The sequence below is a fragment of the Clinocottus analis genome, unplaced genomic scaffold (assembly GCF_023055335.1).
Source record: "Clinocottus analis isolate CAN_PGR_092001 unplaced genomic scaffold, fCliAna1.0.p SCAF_17, whole genome shotgun sequence".
NCBI lineage: Eukaryota > Metazoa > Chordata > Actinopteri > Perciformes > Cottidae > Clinocottus > Clinocottus analis.
Window position 1 is genome coordinate 319,886 of NW_027175898.1, and position 15,958 is coordinate 335,843.

At 42.4% G+C, this 15,958-nt stretch overlaps 3 protein-coding genes across 13 annotated transcripts in view; all 3 read right to left on the reverse strand.

Annotated features, from left to right (window-relative positions):
• Positions 1-393: 393 nt before the first annotated feature.
• Positions 394-4,528, reverse strand: kcnk17 (potassium channel, subfamily K, member 17). Its single transcript, XM_068579724.1, has 5 exons — positions 4,319-4,528; positions 1,924-2,038; positions 1,021-1,187; positions 769-937; positions 394-644 (listed from the first exon to the last, which is right to left on the reverse strand). The coding sequence occupies exons 1-5, from the start codon at positions 4,526-4,528 to the stop codon at positions 394-396; spliced, it is 912 nt and encodes a 303-aa protein (XP_068435825.1).
• A 1,299-nt stretch (positions 4,529-5,827) lies between these two features.
• On the reverse strand, positions 5,828-8,865 carry LOC137787902 (potassium channel subfamily K member 16-like). Of its 7 annotated transcripts, XR_011077690.1 has the most exons (7): positions 8,257-8,455; positions 7,981-8,095; positions 7,733-7,899; positions 6,855-7,023; positions 6,502-6,735; positions 6,031-6,081; positions 5,828-5,914 (listed from the first exon to the last, which is right to left on the reverse strand). XR_011077690.1 is itself a non-coding variant. In XM_068580664.1 (6 exons), the coding sequence occupies exons 1-5, from the start codon at positions 8,320-8,322 to the stop codon at positions 6,518-6,520; spliced, it is 735 nt and encodes a 244-aa protein (XP_068436765.1). In that variant the 5' UTR covers positions 8,323-8,455; the 3' UTR covers positions 5,851-5,914; positions 6,480-6,517. The 7 variants fall into 7 exon arrangements, 4 of the variants coding, with proteins under 4 accessions (XP_068436765.1, XP_068436766.1, XP_068436767.1 ...); XR_011077689.1 differs by having other exon boundaries at positions 5,842-5,914; positions 6,031-6,735; XM_068580664.1 differs by lacking the exon at positions 6,031-6,081 and having other exon boundaries at positions 5,851-5,914; positions 6,480-6,735.
• Positions 8,866-12,070: 3,205 nt separating this feature from the next.
• The window catches only part of kif6 (kinesin family member 6), a 62,154-nt gene continuing 58,266 nt past the window's right edge, over positions 12,071-15,958 (reverse strand). For 3 of the 5 annotated variants that reach the window (XM_068580632.1, XM_068580630.1, XM_068580633.1), the window contains 4 exons: positions 15,415-15,501; positions 15,240-15,326; positions 14,003-14,118; positions 12,071-12,663 (listed from right to left, as the gene is read on the reverse strand). In XM_068580632.1, the coding sequence (XP_068436733.1) occupies positions 12,650-12,663; positions 14,003-14,118; positions 15,240-15,326; positions 15,415-15,501 (304 nt within the window). In that variant the 3' untranslated portion in view covers positions 12,071-12,649. Of the gene's footprint in view, positions 12,664-14,002; positions 14,119-15,239; positions 15,327-15,414; positions 15,502-15,958 lie in introns of those variants that run through there. The other 2 variants (XM_068580631.1, XR_011077684.1) reach the window with 2 other exon arrangements.

Genomic DNA, 15,958 nt, shown 5'->3' on the forward strand with positions numbered 1-15,958 from the left:
GGTCACAGGTTTTACAGCTAGATGCTAACAGAATGAAACAGCGTGTGCATGTCGCATGCTGTGCAACAAAAAATCCTGACTCAACAAAAAATGAGTCAATATTCTTGTAAAGGAGAATCAGATGAAAACAGACAAACTATTGCTCAGCTGTACATTGGATCATCGCAGACTCTCGGCAGTTCACAGTCTCATAATGCACACACACACACACACACAAACACACACACACACACACACACACACACACACACACACACACACACACACACACACACACACACACACACATCCTGAGTGGTATCGATGGATGAGCCTGCTTCCCATGTCCCGATCTACAGACAGACAGCTCTATAACTAGCTCCGCTCGCTGACCTCTTCACCTTGTTCTGCAGTCTACTGTGTTATCGGGGGATTCTTGATCTCGTCTTCCTCCTTCACCTGTGTGTTTGGGTTGTCAATGCCTGTGTTGCCGGCCTCGCCCGGCGGCTTCTGTCCGCCCCACCGCTGCTTGAAGTGGGTATTGAGCCTCTCCAGAATGTCGATAGAGTGGTTGATGAGGAGGGACAGCCAGGCCAGGCCGAAGAAGATCCACGAGGCCATAAGGACACTGTACCACTCTGGGTATACTTTGTCCGGATTGCTGTCTGGAAAGGAAATACTCCGTAAACACAAAGCTGAGTTATCAAATACTGTTTTTCTTAAATGCAGCTCAGAGTGAATGGTCGCGCCCTTTAGGATCTTAACGTTGCTACGATCCGTTGGCCACACCTGCCACGAAGTCTCCAAAGCCAATGGTGCTGAGGGTGATGAAGCAGTAGTAGATGGCCTGGGAGAAGGTCCAGCCCTCTTGCAGTTTGAACACAATCATGGGCATGACGAAGAAGAGCACCACTCCGCACAGGTAAGACACCAGGTGGACGAAGAAGCGGGTACACCTCTGCCGAGAGAAGTGTGCCAAAGAGTAACACCCAGAGTGGCCTGAGACAGACATTAGATTAGGTGATTAAAGATCTTCCTTACCCTCCGCCTGGTCCGCACCTCGAGGAAGTCGGAGATGTTCCTCTCTATGGCGAGCATGTACTTGCCCACCCTGTTAAGCACCACCATGTTGAGCGGGATGCCAAACACCGCAAAGAACACGCAGAAGATCTGTGCTGCGGTGGAGCTGGGGCTCATGTTTCCATAACCTGCCAACATGAAACGCTGTTAGTGCGTTGTCTGGCTGTGCTGGAGGCAAATACCTGTGAGAGGTTTTCTTTTCATTGGTCAGTCAGAGGTTTACACACTTAACTGCTTTTACAAACAGGCTCAGGGGTGAGCCGAAGAAGCATCTCATTTTCACAAATCAAACTTACAAGTGTTACCTTTTCGTGGACTGATTACAATTACAATAATGTTTTTGTTAATGAATAATTATTTCATTCAATTTGCTTTTTGTGTTGTTCAATTAGTCCTCATTCAGGGTTAATTAGTTGCCATAATAGATCCTGCCCCCAAACAAGTGTCCTCTTGAAATAAATACTTAATGAATATATATAAATTATGAAAGAGAAGCACTTTTAAATGGAAAACTTCAAAAACACATTGAAATATTATTTTCTTTTCTAATGTATTATTTCAATAAATACAACAAAAAAAAAATAAAAGTAACAAAACAGCTTGTGTATGAAATGGTAATTTTCCAAATTAGTATAAATAAGAGGCTTATTCAGAGAGGAATACAAAAACATTGGGTTTAAAAATGGATCATTATGTTGAACATTAAAACACAAGTGTAAATCCAGTTTCAGTTATTCCAACACAAAATGAAAACTCGCCGCTAACCAGGTGAACAACTGACATTATCAAATCCCATGTGTTATATATGTATGGTTTTTAGTGCCAGATCAAAGATCTCTTGGGTTTCGTCCCGTGGCGACTAACCTATGGTTGTGACCACGGTGGCAGCGAACACAGCCGAGCTGGTGAATTTCCAGAAGCCGTCAGACGTGTAGTTGCCTTTCAAACTAAGGCCCGCTTTAGACGCATCCTGGACAACCTGCAATGGATAGAAAATAACAAACTGGGTCATAATGGTCAAACTCAATGGCTTTCTGACTCACAGTTATGTAACTCCTGTACATATTGATCCAAAACCTTTCGGGTCAGGTCAGTACAGTATAGGGGTCTGCATAAGAAGACCCCTCTCAACACTGTGTCAGGGAGAGCAGATATGTTGACACAGCCTGTCACATTACAGTCTCGAGTTCATCACCAGTGTGGGAAATTTTTCCAAAAGAAATACATAACAGTCTGACACCTGTGTACCCCCTTGGGATATTTTGGGCTTTCATTTTTATTCTTTTTTTTTGGCTGTGTTAATGCATATGACATATATTTGGGACAGTTGATTTTGAAATTTTGGAAGTAATACTAATCCAATAATCCATCAATAAAAAGTGCAGAAGCCAAAATACACAGTTGTACTCTTAGATATGCATGAAGCCTTGAGGACAAAAATGTCTTGGGTTGTAAATTGTAGTTTTTATTATTTTCCAGCAGGTTGAGCCATTTTATTATTTTTGCATTCCGGGGCAAATACACGCTATTTCCCTGGTTTCCACAAGGGGCATTGCTGCTGTATCATCTGTTTAACGCAAAGCATCAACATCAATGTTGTTGCTATTCAGTAACATATGCTGACTGGAAAAAAGACGTCAAAGCAAATATCCCACTAGTATTTCCACATGTATTTCCCATACTAAAGTACTAAAGTATGGGAAATACATGCAAGCATATGAATCTACAATGCACATCTAAGAGCTTTTTCTCATGGCCTGGCAGAATCATCAACAATCTGTTGTTTTACTTCCTCGGTGAACAGCGTGTGCAACATAACATGCTTTATTTGTTTTTCCAGAAACGGATATCAAGGTCTAAAGACAATCTGATCCGTGTATTTTGCGGCCAACGGATTTTCGTTTAGAAATGAGAAAACCAAAATTGGGAAACGAGCTATTTCCCGATTTCCGTTAGAAAAAGGAAATCAAAAAACGGAAAATGACCCATTTTCCGTTTTTTGTTTTGATAATCGAAAACGGAAAATGAAAAACGACTCCTTATTTGATTTTATTTGATGTGACTTAAAATACTGCGTGGAAATCTTCTCATTCAATTTTGCGTAGGTTTGTGTTGTGACCCGGAAGTTACTCCCACGAACTTGACAGTCACATTCATGTCAGCGGAGGGCGCACTGCGTAGGTTTTTGTGTTGTGACCCGAAAGCTATCCGTAGTTGGCGGTGTAATTAGTTTGGTGTCAGACATCCATGAGATGCACCGCAACAGAATGGCATTGCACAAATATGCAGGTTTTATTTAAGACACACCAATGAATGGCAATGAATTATGTACCAAGTTTGGGACGACACGGGGTTTTTCAGGGAGAAATGTGCGGAGGCGGTATGCTGCAACCTCCTACAAATTATGTTCCCCGAGAACTGATACGCATCTTCAATTACCTTGATTAGAAACATATTTTCTCTCTGATTACGTCGGTGTTTGACATATTACAAATACGTTGATTATATATCAGCCCTCTGCTGACATAAATGTGACTGTCAAGCTCGTGTAGCAATTTCCGGGTCACAACACAAAAACCTACGAGAAATTGAGAAAGAAGATTTCCAGCAGTATTTTAATTCTCGATGTCCATGTTTAAGCACATCAAAGATAATCAGATAACGGGTCGTTTTTTTCATTTTCCGTTTTCTATTATCAAAACAAAAAAGGAAAATGGGTCATTTTCCGTTTTTTGTTTTCATATTTCTAAATGGAAATCCGTTGGCCGCAAAATACACGGACCCAATCTCATCAGTTTCCAAGGAAATATATTGCACAACTTTGCTGCTGCTGTGTAAAGCTGGAGAAGCTTGAAAAGCTAGTATTTGCATGGAGGAAGTTGCCTCTTTGTCTCATAATGGACCTATAAGTGATAACAAATGGCCCTTCATTGCATGGAATAGATTTTACTTGCAGATTATGTTGTTGCTCTTGTACACTGTACTGCTAAAAGTCGCACTGCTGTTAAAAACCTGTTGTTGATCACTTGAATTATTTATTAGAAGGTAAAGTACAAAGCATAGAAAACATGTGTAAAATTAGTTTTACATGAATTTCAGATAGGTAAAAGTGGTTGTTTTGGCCATTCAAGGAAAACAAATAGAGACACGGCATACAATGTATAAACTGTATGCCTGCTACAAAGAGCTCCATTCTCCGTGACTCGGCCTCGGGTGAGGATTCATCAACCTGCCATCGTTTTGATGTCCCGTGCCTTACCTGAGCCACCGCCTCCAGGCCTTCTTGGTTTAGACAGGTGTACCTCGTGAGCAGCTTCTTTTTGTTCTGCAACAGGAGACTGATGTCCTTCTGACCGAGATCTCCCTCCAACTTCCAGAAAACCACCCCGCCGATCAGCACGTAGGCCACGTAGATTGCCCCGAGCATGAGGATGGAGGGCATCCTCGACAACATTTCCTTAATACCCATCTTGGCTGCTCTGATAGAACTCGTTGGATCCAGAGGAGTGAGGGTTTACTTGCTCGGCTTCCTGTCTTTCCGTGCACTGCAGGCAAATTAACCTTCACCTGCGCTACTGTCTTGTCATGCAAATCTAGTGGAGACACCAGCACAAGGTTGGTCTAGAGGTGATGACTAAGATGGGTGAAGCCACATTTTGGAGTTTCTGGACAAAATAAGCTATTGTCTGTGGGGTCATGGAGTCATGGCTGGCTGAGACACCTTCAAGACCAGGAACAGTTGTTGGTTTGTCAGTTGCGTTTCATTCTTCAGGACGACAGTTGTCTTACTGACTGGTTTTAAGACATAATCATAACGACGGGCAAAAGGCCTCCACCCGGTTTCCAGCTGCCTTACAGAAATCAGTCCTGTGTGCTCTCAGGTCACCCTGACACCGGCATCTTGATTAATGTGTTTGTTTTAGATAGCCCTACGTGCTCCATTTACCGGAGTTTACCATCAGTACACAAACACAGATGTGGACTCATGTGATGACACACAAACCATACGTATACACACACTTGTAATTATAGTTGTTGGGTAACAGAGCAATACAAAATACATCGACAAGAGTAAAAAAACAAAATCAGATTCAGCAGAAATTTACAATTTAACCTTTTGTCTGAAGATTATTATTTACACTATTTGTAAGACCATTTAATAATAAAATGCCTTAACATCTGTATATTATTTAGGAAAAACCTGATAATTAACAATGAAAAAAATCAGGACCCTTTATCTTATTTTGTGTCTAATTGTTCCCCAACTGTAATACATACATTCACTTGAGAACAATAAAATACAAATTTTAAAAATGTTGAAGGTTGAAATATTGACATTTTTGTTGTATGTAGAGTTCACAGAATGAGTATTAAGTTGATAAATGTGTTACATTTGAATCCTTACCATAATAGACTTGGCTACTCTAACTACAAACCAAAGCTCCCCAATAAGGTTAAGCAGTTTTTAATACTCTGTATTGAATATTTGGCCAACAGAAGAACATTTACACCTTTATAATATAATTGTTTAGGACAGCGATTCCCAAAGTGTGGGCTGCGGGCCACTGCAGGTGGGCCGCGAGAGGTCACTTATACATAAATAAAACGTTTCTAATTTTCAATTTTGAAATGTTTGAAATTAATATAAAAATATGTGTGATTTAACTTACGTGTTATTCTATAACTGGTGTAACCAAGGGTTCTTTTTGCGCCTATACTGTGTGGTACTAATAAAAATAATAACACAATCGTTCGTCAGCCAAGTTGGCAACTTCTTTATTAACGTCTTCCCTTTTTTCCCCACCAACATTTCTCCGCACCTCTTCTTCCGTTTTCCTCTTTCAAAATAAAAGCCCTGGAAACACAATACAATAGCTTACACTGGCAACAAAGACGATGTGTGCAGAATTAAAGGCGGTTTTGGATGAAGCAGTGAGAACAGTAAATGTAATCAAAAGTCGTCCACTGCACCTGTTTGCCATATTATGTGTGGAGATGGGAAGTGACCGCCTGCAGCTTCTCCTGCACACAGAAGTCCGGTGGCTTTACTGGTAAGGTGCTCACCTGACTTTTTGAACTGCTTGACGATGTCAGGACATGTTTTGTGAACTGTCAGACCAATTCTGTGACTTCAAGATGGTAATATTTCCCCATTAATAAGTCTACTGCTCTTTTCATCAGCCGGTCCAGTCAGAGAGAGTGAAGTTTAAAGTATTTTACCCTAAAAAATTCTGAGAAAACATTTGGAGTGCTGGTGCTTGTATTGAAACAATTCACGACAAAGTGAGGTATGATTAAAGAATCAAAAGACGGAATAAATATATTGAAGAAAATATCTTACAAAAGCAGTTTCAGCTAATAAAACTGCCACATCTGCTTTCTTGCTGAATGTAGAGATTATTACATGAAGAGGACAATACCGGTGAGACAGGTGAAATTCACCATCTAAAGTCCACTGTCAGATCTTTGACGCGTCTTCTAGTTTACTGGTTGACACTTCCTCCTCCTCCTCGTCCTCCTCTTGTTTCTTGAACCCTGGATGAGTCTGGCCAATCACATGCTCCATTATTCTGGCCCCCATGTTGAGGATAAGAGCAAGCCAAGCCAAAGCAAAGATGATCCATATGCCTGCAAGGCTCCGGTAGAGAGAGATGTACTCCTTGCCCGGGTCGGTCCCTACAAGAATCAGAATTTTCTTTCTTTATACAATAAATCTACAACACAGCAAATGTCTCAAAGCATTAAAAAGTCATTGCCGTGGTTTTTCCACATTGGTGTTTGCTCTCTCTACTCACCCACTACATAATCTCCAAAACCAATGGTGCTGAGGGTAATGAAGGAGAAATAGAAGCCCTCGCCGAATGTCCAGCCTTCCACATAACTGAACAGCAGAGGAGGGATCACCAAAAACAGCAGGCTGCCTGTGATGAGGAACAAGCTCACGGCCATGGCCTCAACCATTTCCTGGGAAAGAGACAGGTGAGATCCAGAAGCATCTGCATGGGCAAGACACTGAGCCCTTTCATGGGCATATTTTACAGGGTTGATCTCCACAGTTAAGGTGAACAAATGCAAAGCAAAACATGGGGGCACACCAGTCGCAACGTCAAATTGGATGAGAGGCGTGAAGCAGGGATGGGGCAATCACTACTTTTCTACTTCCTGCACGCCCTATTTTTAGCCCCCTTTCTTAGACCATACCCTTCTTGAAACTCAACCTTTATTATGATCTCAACTACACAAGTGATAGAAATATAAACACTTGGAAAGGTACTCAAAACCAGCTTTGCCAGCGTTGTCCCTCCAAACGTGTCAAACACAGACGCTTGGTCAGTGTCCCTCAGTGTCTGATATCGACACACCCTTTAGATTCTGTATGAGACTCCAATATAAACCCAAGCGCAACATTATTAGATGGTCAGAGCAACTGACATACTATCATTAAATGCTAAAGTCCGCCAAGGGAAGGCGGGATGGGTGGCGCACTAAACTTGACGCTGGAGTGGAACTGAGCGTTGACACTGAGGGGCACTGACCAAGCAGGTGGGAGTGAGAATGTTGCTTAAAAGGCAAAAACAATACCAATGTAGCTGGTAATAACTATAACCATGTCGAGAAAACCATTGCCTAAATGTTTCAGTAGTGGCTACTGGCTAAAAACGTCCAACCGTACCTTGTGCGGAACAACCGAGACCATTCCCCTCTCCAGTCGACCCAGGTGGATGGTGAGGCACTTGCTCAGCTGTTTGAGAAAGGCCAGGTTCAGTGGGATTCCACACAGGGCGTAAAACACACAAAACACTTGACCAGAGACAGTGCTGGGGGAGAGGTTGCCATAGCCTGTGGACAAGACAACGAGGTTGTCGTTACTTCTTCATTAAATCGGACAGTTAAAATGCAGAATAATGTAAAGACGCTCACCTATAGTGGTGACAACTGTGCCTGCGAAGAAGAAGGAGCTACTGAAATCCCAGTTGCTGGGGTTTGTTGAGTTGCCTGAGGGATTCACTCCATTTTCCCAGGCATCTAAAATGACCTGAGAACAAAGAAGCGTATTATAATCCTAGAATAAGATCACACTCACCTCACTTATGCAGACGATACACTCGAGCAATCCCTTCCATAATTATCTTGGCTCATGACCTCCTTTTTGATTTATCAGGTCAGGTTACTGAAACACCATTTATTGCTGTGCACCTTTATACAAAATTGATCTTTCCAATTTGTCTTTGACGAGACCTCCTCATTACACTGACGTGACATGAATTCTTTGAAGAACTCCAAAGAAAGTCCACCTGAACAAACTTCTCCAAAGCCGGTACGTCTAGGCAGGTGTAGTTAGCCAAGAAGTGCAACTTCTCCACTTGGAAGTGGTTACGGTTGTTGCTCTCAGCCTCCCGCTCCAGTATCTGGAAGATGGTTGCCCCAACCAGGAGGTATGTAAAGTGGGCCACAATCAAAACTACTGTCCAGTTCAGTCTGACCCGCAGCAACTGGAACCTCGCCATCAACCGCCTGGAAGGACCCGAATGTGGATGCTCAAGGTCAGAGAAGAGGTCAATCCCCTTCAGAAAGGACTAACAATCAAAGTCTTGATATAATAAACAGATCTACTGGGTAGCTCCATACAGACTGCTTCCATTACTGAAGTGTGGGGCATTCTTCTTTGAAAGAGCTAACAGGAAATAAACAAAAATGGAGACAAAAATATACTTGCAGCCAGATTTAAATCACAACCACATAGAGAAACGATCGATGTTTGGCATCTTGGGGAGACGGCTCTAACTGGATAATCCTCGCAAGGTTTAGTGCTCTCACTCTGATTGGTCTGAGCACCATAAATGTCTGGGCTTTGATTTATTGGTTGCTTAGGTAACAATCCCACCCCTCCTCCTCATTAGCGTGACATCTGGACCCACACATACACTTTCAACCGTTTCCACTAATAAAGAAGCAAGGGCAGCATCTTGTCAGTGGGACAAAAGTTAATATTTTACCCAACTGCTGTTGGCTTTCCCAGCACTGATCCCAGAGCCTTTGAAAATACTTTATGCAGGGTAGTCATTTTATTCACTTTCAAATTTTGGATTGTGGAGAGGTGAGGAGAGCGTTACTTGCCTTTGGACCATAAACCAAAGAGCTGAGAACCAAACAGGGTTTTATGGCTGCAGTGTTTAGAAAGCTGACATTTTATAAGAGCCTGAGAAGGTGTACAAAAACCATCGACTTCAAGGTAGATGCCAATAATGACAGCAATCATTATCATAAGACCAGTCCTTCCAGTCCTGCTATTGGCATCCCAAAGTCATTGATTACTGGCCTGACAAGACCTTTCCCGTGTGACCTCTGATTGGCTACATCAACAATGACATATATATATATATATATATATATATATATATATATATATATATATATATATATATATATATATATATATATTTGTATTTTTTTATTTGTTATAATTCAAAGTTATAGCTATTTATAAAGTAATTATTTTACCACAAATACACTAGATGTATTATAATATTTTTTCCCTATTATCTTATTTTCTGTTTGCATTGTGCAGCTGTGCATTCCTCTATTTCTCTGCTCCTTCAAGCCTCTGTTATGGCTTCTTCCTTGTGACCTGTTTGACAGCATTTGTTATCCAATCTCTGGTGCTTCTCCTCGCAGCTTCCACCCGCGGCCTGTGCTGCAAAGTCATGCCTGCAGTTTGCGGGGTGTCAGTGTTGCAGCTTAATTGGATAGATTTGGACAACATGCATTGTTGTTGACACAACAATGCATGGGTTGGGCTCAATCCTTGCTGTGCTGGACCTCACTGGGCGCATTTCCTACGCTGGGGTGCGCCGCAACAGACTATCGGTCAGCTTGGAAAGGCTCGGGCCGAATCCCGACCTGCGTCGCCAGGTCGGGATTGGCCCACGTAAAGAGCACCAGGGATCTGTGGCGATGTCTTCGCCCCGTTTTGAAATACGGACCAAGTAGTATCTCTGAAACCCTGTGGCGCAATTACAGTGAGGACCGGTGCATGTCGGCGCTGCGTAATTGAGCGTTGCTGGTAGTCCGCTTTGGTGGCTTCGTGGGTCGGTCCACGTCGGTCAGCAAGGGTCTCTTTTTATTTTTTTCTTCTCGTGACCTCGCTCTATGCTTGTGGTGGCTGTGTGGCTCCGCGGGTCGGGTGTCTGTCCACACATGTATGAACACGTCGTGTATTGAGTTTGTCGCTCTGTGACAGTAATTCCAGGGATCCCCCCCCCCAGTCCGCCCGTGATTTGGTTTTGTACGTTATTATTATTACATCTTTCTGTTGTATTTGTTTGTAATACTAGTAAAATAATTCTACTGTAATAATAATAATAATAATAATAATAATAATAATAATAATAATAATAATAATAATAATAATAATAATATTTAGAGTGAGAATAAATACGCACATGTTTAAATAGACACATTTTTCTTGTATCTTGGGTTCCTGGCAGCTTAATACTTCAGACTCATAGCTACATCGTGCTGAGAAACAGATACCACACATGTGTGTTTAAAAGATGCAAAACAAGGATGAAGAAGAAAAGAATGAATGCTTAGAAAGCCGGAAGAAATTTGCTAAAATAAACCTCAACCCTAAAAGGGTGAAAAAAGAACCGCAGCCCGATATACTGTATGTGTGGGATGATGAAATTGATATGAAACCATGATACCAACACGCCAGTCATCCCAAGAACACTCCCATTATTGAGATACACCAGCTCGCCCTCTCAGCTGAGCTATTTGATAGTTATCCATTACTTAGCTACCCGTTGCTGTTTAGTGTGAGGTGGAAAGCTTTTGAAGTCTGTCCCTGCAGCCTGTGGCTCAGTGGGTGGGTCAATGTTGTGTACGGCCCTTGAAGTGGTCAGAAGACAATAGAGGCGCTATAGTTCAAGTGCTGAGAGACTGAGAGAAATAACAGATGATTTGATCAAAGAGGGTTTTTTCTCCCAGGCAACTGGATGCAAATTCTGCTTGTCATATGTCAAACAAATCAAGGCAAAGCCATGCAAAGAAGTTGTCTCCAATCTTCACAGGTTGTTTCCTCTCTCTGGTTGGTGTGTCTGACGCCACGGGATGGGCCGACTCTGATTACTGTCGATGTTGATAGGAACAGTGAACGTCAGGGGAATCGGGGACGGGCGATCCCAGCCCATCGACTGTCTGATGGGGGAGAATCTCCTGTACTGATGTGGGCCAGCACATCTCATACAAAACTGTGCCTTGCTTGTTTAAGGCCACTGATTGGCCAGACAGCTGATATTAAGATGAATGTAACTCAGTTTTTACCTGCTATTTATCTGCACTGAACGATTGAATGACGTGTTGTTATCATTGAGTATAAGCATCCATACAGAATGAATACTCCATGCAAAGAAATGTTCTTAACCTTATTTGACTTTCAAAATAGTACTTCTTAAGGAAGCCCTGTGCAGATACCTTTCTCGGCCGTTTCCCTGCCTTCTGCCGTGCATGCTGGAAGGCTCCACCTCCCAATGTCCCTTCATACCAGGGAGTACAGACGGATATAGTTTTAGGACCAGATTAAAAATTTATAGCTACACAATAATTGATTTTGCTTATACATTTATCTGACATCATCTCATGTGCCGTATAATAGTAGCAAAATACAGGCTGGTGTTTAAAGGAGAACTCTTCAGGACAGCTTCTTGAATGTAACTAAGTATACCAGTAATGGTGTGATGTGGAATAAATTGGAGTATTGATTATGATTGAAACCAAATGTGTCTCTATACCCTTCATGGCTGAAGTATGTGTTGTTCTAACGAGTCCATTCTGCTGTCGCTATTTTCATCGACCAGAACGTTCACAAAACTGAACAGAACAGGCAGAAAGGCTGGGATGTGTATGTGTGTGCATGTCCAGTTCACATGGTATAAAGGAATAATCTCATAAATAATGTAGGCTAGTAACTGCAAAGTATAGAAGTTTAAGCTTTTTTATTGTAGTCAGAAATAATATAAAAAATCAAGAAGTCTACTGTACATATATTACATACCTCTGTTTACAACGTTTTATACAAATGTGTTGCGCTTAGAATCAAATACAGCCAGACAGAAGTGAGAAATACATTCGTCCTTCTGCATGTGGAAACTTCCTGTAATGATGTTCTTCTTCAAACACACACTGGAGCCGACTGCTCTCCAGTCGCCCGGTCCTTCCTCTGATATCTTGAGACAACATTTGTTCAGATCAAAAAGCCGGCGTGGGCTGTGATTTATACTGCTGCCCATTATGCCAATGACATCCTCTCCAGGAGGCTGTGTGTGTGTGTGTGTGTGTGTGTGTGTGTGTGTGTGTGTGTGTGTGTGTGTGTGTGTGTGTGTATATAAAGTCAGGCAGGATGTGAGCAATGTGTTGTCGGGGAAAGCCAGTATGTTTTGGACCCCGATGAGAGCATTTCTTCACATCTTGATTGACAGTCTTGGCTTTTCTTGATCGTGTCTTGTACATGTTTTTAGGTCAGATGTGGCCAGGTGGTGCCATCAGTCAGATGACGATACATTCAGGCCTTAATCATATCTTCATGTTATCACTGTGGTTGGCCTGAAATACATAAATAAAAAAGCACAAGAGAGATTAGACACCCAGTTGAAATCAGGCAGCCACCCCCTGGTCTGTGAAACACAATGCGGAAGAGTTTATAACTTACATTGTTTCTAATGTCCAGCAGGGGGCAACTACCTCTGGTTGCCAACAGTCTCATTGCATAGAAGTCTGAGAAAATGGTTTCTCACTTGATAAACATAGTAAGTTTATGGTTTCAGTCGTTAGTTTTACGTCTTCCCAAACTGTGATTGAAACAAACAAAGATGACGACGGGCAAAACCCCCACAGAACAACATGCTTCCTGCAGACCTAACACAACTCCTACAAGTGTTTTGCAACTTGTGAGTTACCCTACAGACACAACCCTTCAATCCAGCTAGGATGACATCACGACGGCACATCCTGTATGCAGCCAATGGCTGAGAAATCAAGAAAATCACCCAAGGTCTTTCCGCGAGTCATTAAAAAATATGAGAAGACACTTGTGCTTTGCACAGTCTGACAAACTCAAACTTTTTTGTATTGTGTTGTGGTTTTTGTATTTATTTTCAGAGAACCAATCCCTGAATGAAACACCCTTAAACTACGACTTACAATTACAGTAACAGCCTCCCCTCTGAACTTGCGCTGTTTGTTTTATTTTTGCCAAGTTCCCAAAACATCCCAGGATGCTCTAGTGCTCTTTAAAGCCGTTTTAAGAGGAGGGATAGCGCCACACACGGGTTACCGCACAACCAAAGAGAGGGGCTTTCCTGTCAAAGCTCAGTTACTGTGAAATGAGTCTTCCTTGCCCTACGTGGGGAAAGAAAAGGAAGAAAGGAAGGAAGCAAGGAAGGGAAGAAGGAAAGAAAGAAGGAAAGAAAAAAAGAAAGAAAGCCTTTAGATGGCTGCTTTTGTCTGTTTACATGATCTCAGCCGTTCTGGATATCTAGTGGCAAACCACAGGACTGCTAAGTCCACTTCCCATGTGTGCCAAAGCAAACAGCTCCACAAGGGTCAAAGGAGAGGAGAATCCCGTCAGAACTGCAGAAGAGTCGCTGTAGAGCTGGAGAGGGTGTGAAAACATGGGGTCTTCACCAAAAAAGCATGTATGGAACATACAGAATGTGGTGTGTATTATTTAATAAACAAGTGTTGTGAGGCATCACACCACCAGAGGGCAGCGTTCAATGCAAAATGGCGATTTTGTGCAAAAGCTTACTGAGTTTATTCTCTCTCTCTCTCACTCTCACTCTCACTCTCTCTCTCTCTCTCTCTCTCTCTCTCTCTCTCTCTCTCTCTCTCTCCGTCCCTCCCTCCCTCCCTCCCTCCCTCCCTCCCTCCCTCCCTCACCCACCTGTCCTGTTCAGGAGGTTTTGTCTGGCTCTGATGAAGGCCAGGATGTCAGCATCAGTCTGCTGGTCTCCAGTCAGGGGAAGAGAGACAGATGAGAGCTCGGTGGTGGAGAGGGCCCTAATAATTATAATATAATAATAATATCAGCAGACGTTCTTCAGTTTTGTATTACAAATCACTGGCTTGACATTCTCTAATTTCTAGAAAACCATTAAGTTTCAGATGAACACCAATGCTTTTTCGTTTTGAAGGTTCCGATCATTTTGGCTGCGTTAATGCCGCAATGCAAAAACACAGACACTTTTTGAACCCACGACCATCACAGTACATTATCATGCAGTCTACTGTTCAAGCTAGAGCCCTGGCTTAGAAAATGTATTTTTTACTATTTTCCAGCAGGTAGAGACATTTTGAATTCAATGATGTTGCTAAAATTTGACAAATTCCAAACTGTTTATTTTATAGACAATAATTGCAGTGGCATTATACAAACTAATTGGTATTCAAAAGGTTAAATTATTAATTTAATTGAAATTGGTAGTTGAGCGGGACTGATGTTGGATAAAAGATCAAAGTCAGTGAATGTGGAAACTAGTATTGATATATACTCCTATGGAGGTTTATTGACCACCAAGGACCACACTTTAAGTGCGGCACAAGATAGAAGGCAATGAGCTGAACAACCGTAACAGGTAACAGTTCCACACATCATGGAACAACAGTATTGCTGTGCTACAAGCGGTTACTGCAGTGACAAAAGCGTGTATGTTATTCCCTGAGTGTTTTACTGTGGTTGTAAAACGGTAGTTCCAGCAGTGGCGCTCAAGCGAGCTGCCTGGTCTTTGATTGGTTAGTGGAGTTTGGAGACATTACTTCACAGAAAAATACAAAAGTTATGGCTGCTATGGCTATAAGTGCAGAGAAAACACGCTGCGTGGATATAAAACCTCCGGGCGCAGTCTGTATGTATAGACTCAAGAGCTACTGCAAACATGTGGGATACGTAGTGTAAATAATATGTTAACGTACACATAGTGTTGGACATACAGTTTATATTTGTACTGTGTCATGTTCTGAGATGTCTTATCTCGTGATGAGAGACACCGGTTAAGTTATTGATCCCTGAACAGCAAACCTCTATCTCAAGGATTTCCTTTGGCATGTTGAATGAGTTGAGATAAAAGGCCCAGAGGTGCTATATTGTCATGAGAAACCAAATCTGCCGGCCCTTCATGTACCTCCACCTGGCTGGAGTGCAGTCAGTTGGCCTTCGCTCTCTTGCTGGGATGGCCGCGGAGGGAGCCGTGCTTTTGGGGAAGACACTTCTGAAATTAATGGACACGTAACAGCTGCAATTATTCTATGATGACGAGGACAGAGTGTAACCTGCTGTGCAGGTGAGGCAAGACTAACCTGAGGTCTTGAAAAGCAGTGGAGCGGTCCGGATGTGGTTCCGGGTTGGGTGGAGACTCTTTCTCAGTGCGGCTCAGCCCAGGTGCACTGTGTCACAAGGGAGGAGAGCCACTTATGAACATATAGAGCACCACAGCACATGAAACTCATCCAGGAGGTCCTCAGTGAGAACTCATCACATGCATACTGTGCTTGTCTTCAACATGAGAGGAAGCCGCAGTGCAACGTAGCTGACGCTGTAACGTTGTACACAGACAGGGTCAAGTTAAGACCTTTTTAACGCCATACAATGTGAGTTTATCCCTGTCTCAGTATGAAAGTATTATGTAAACCAGTAGGGACGATGTGGCCTCGATGCTTCATCATTATAAATCACAATTGCTTCACAACAGTGTATAACAGTAATTCCAGATAAGATCAGTCATAATGCAGCAGAGGTTAATTGGACTTTAAATTGCCCGTCGGTGTGAATGTGAGCGTGAATAGTTATCTGTCTCTATGTCTGCCCTGCGAGGGACTGGCAACTTTGGATAATAGGATGGGA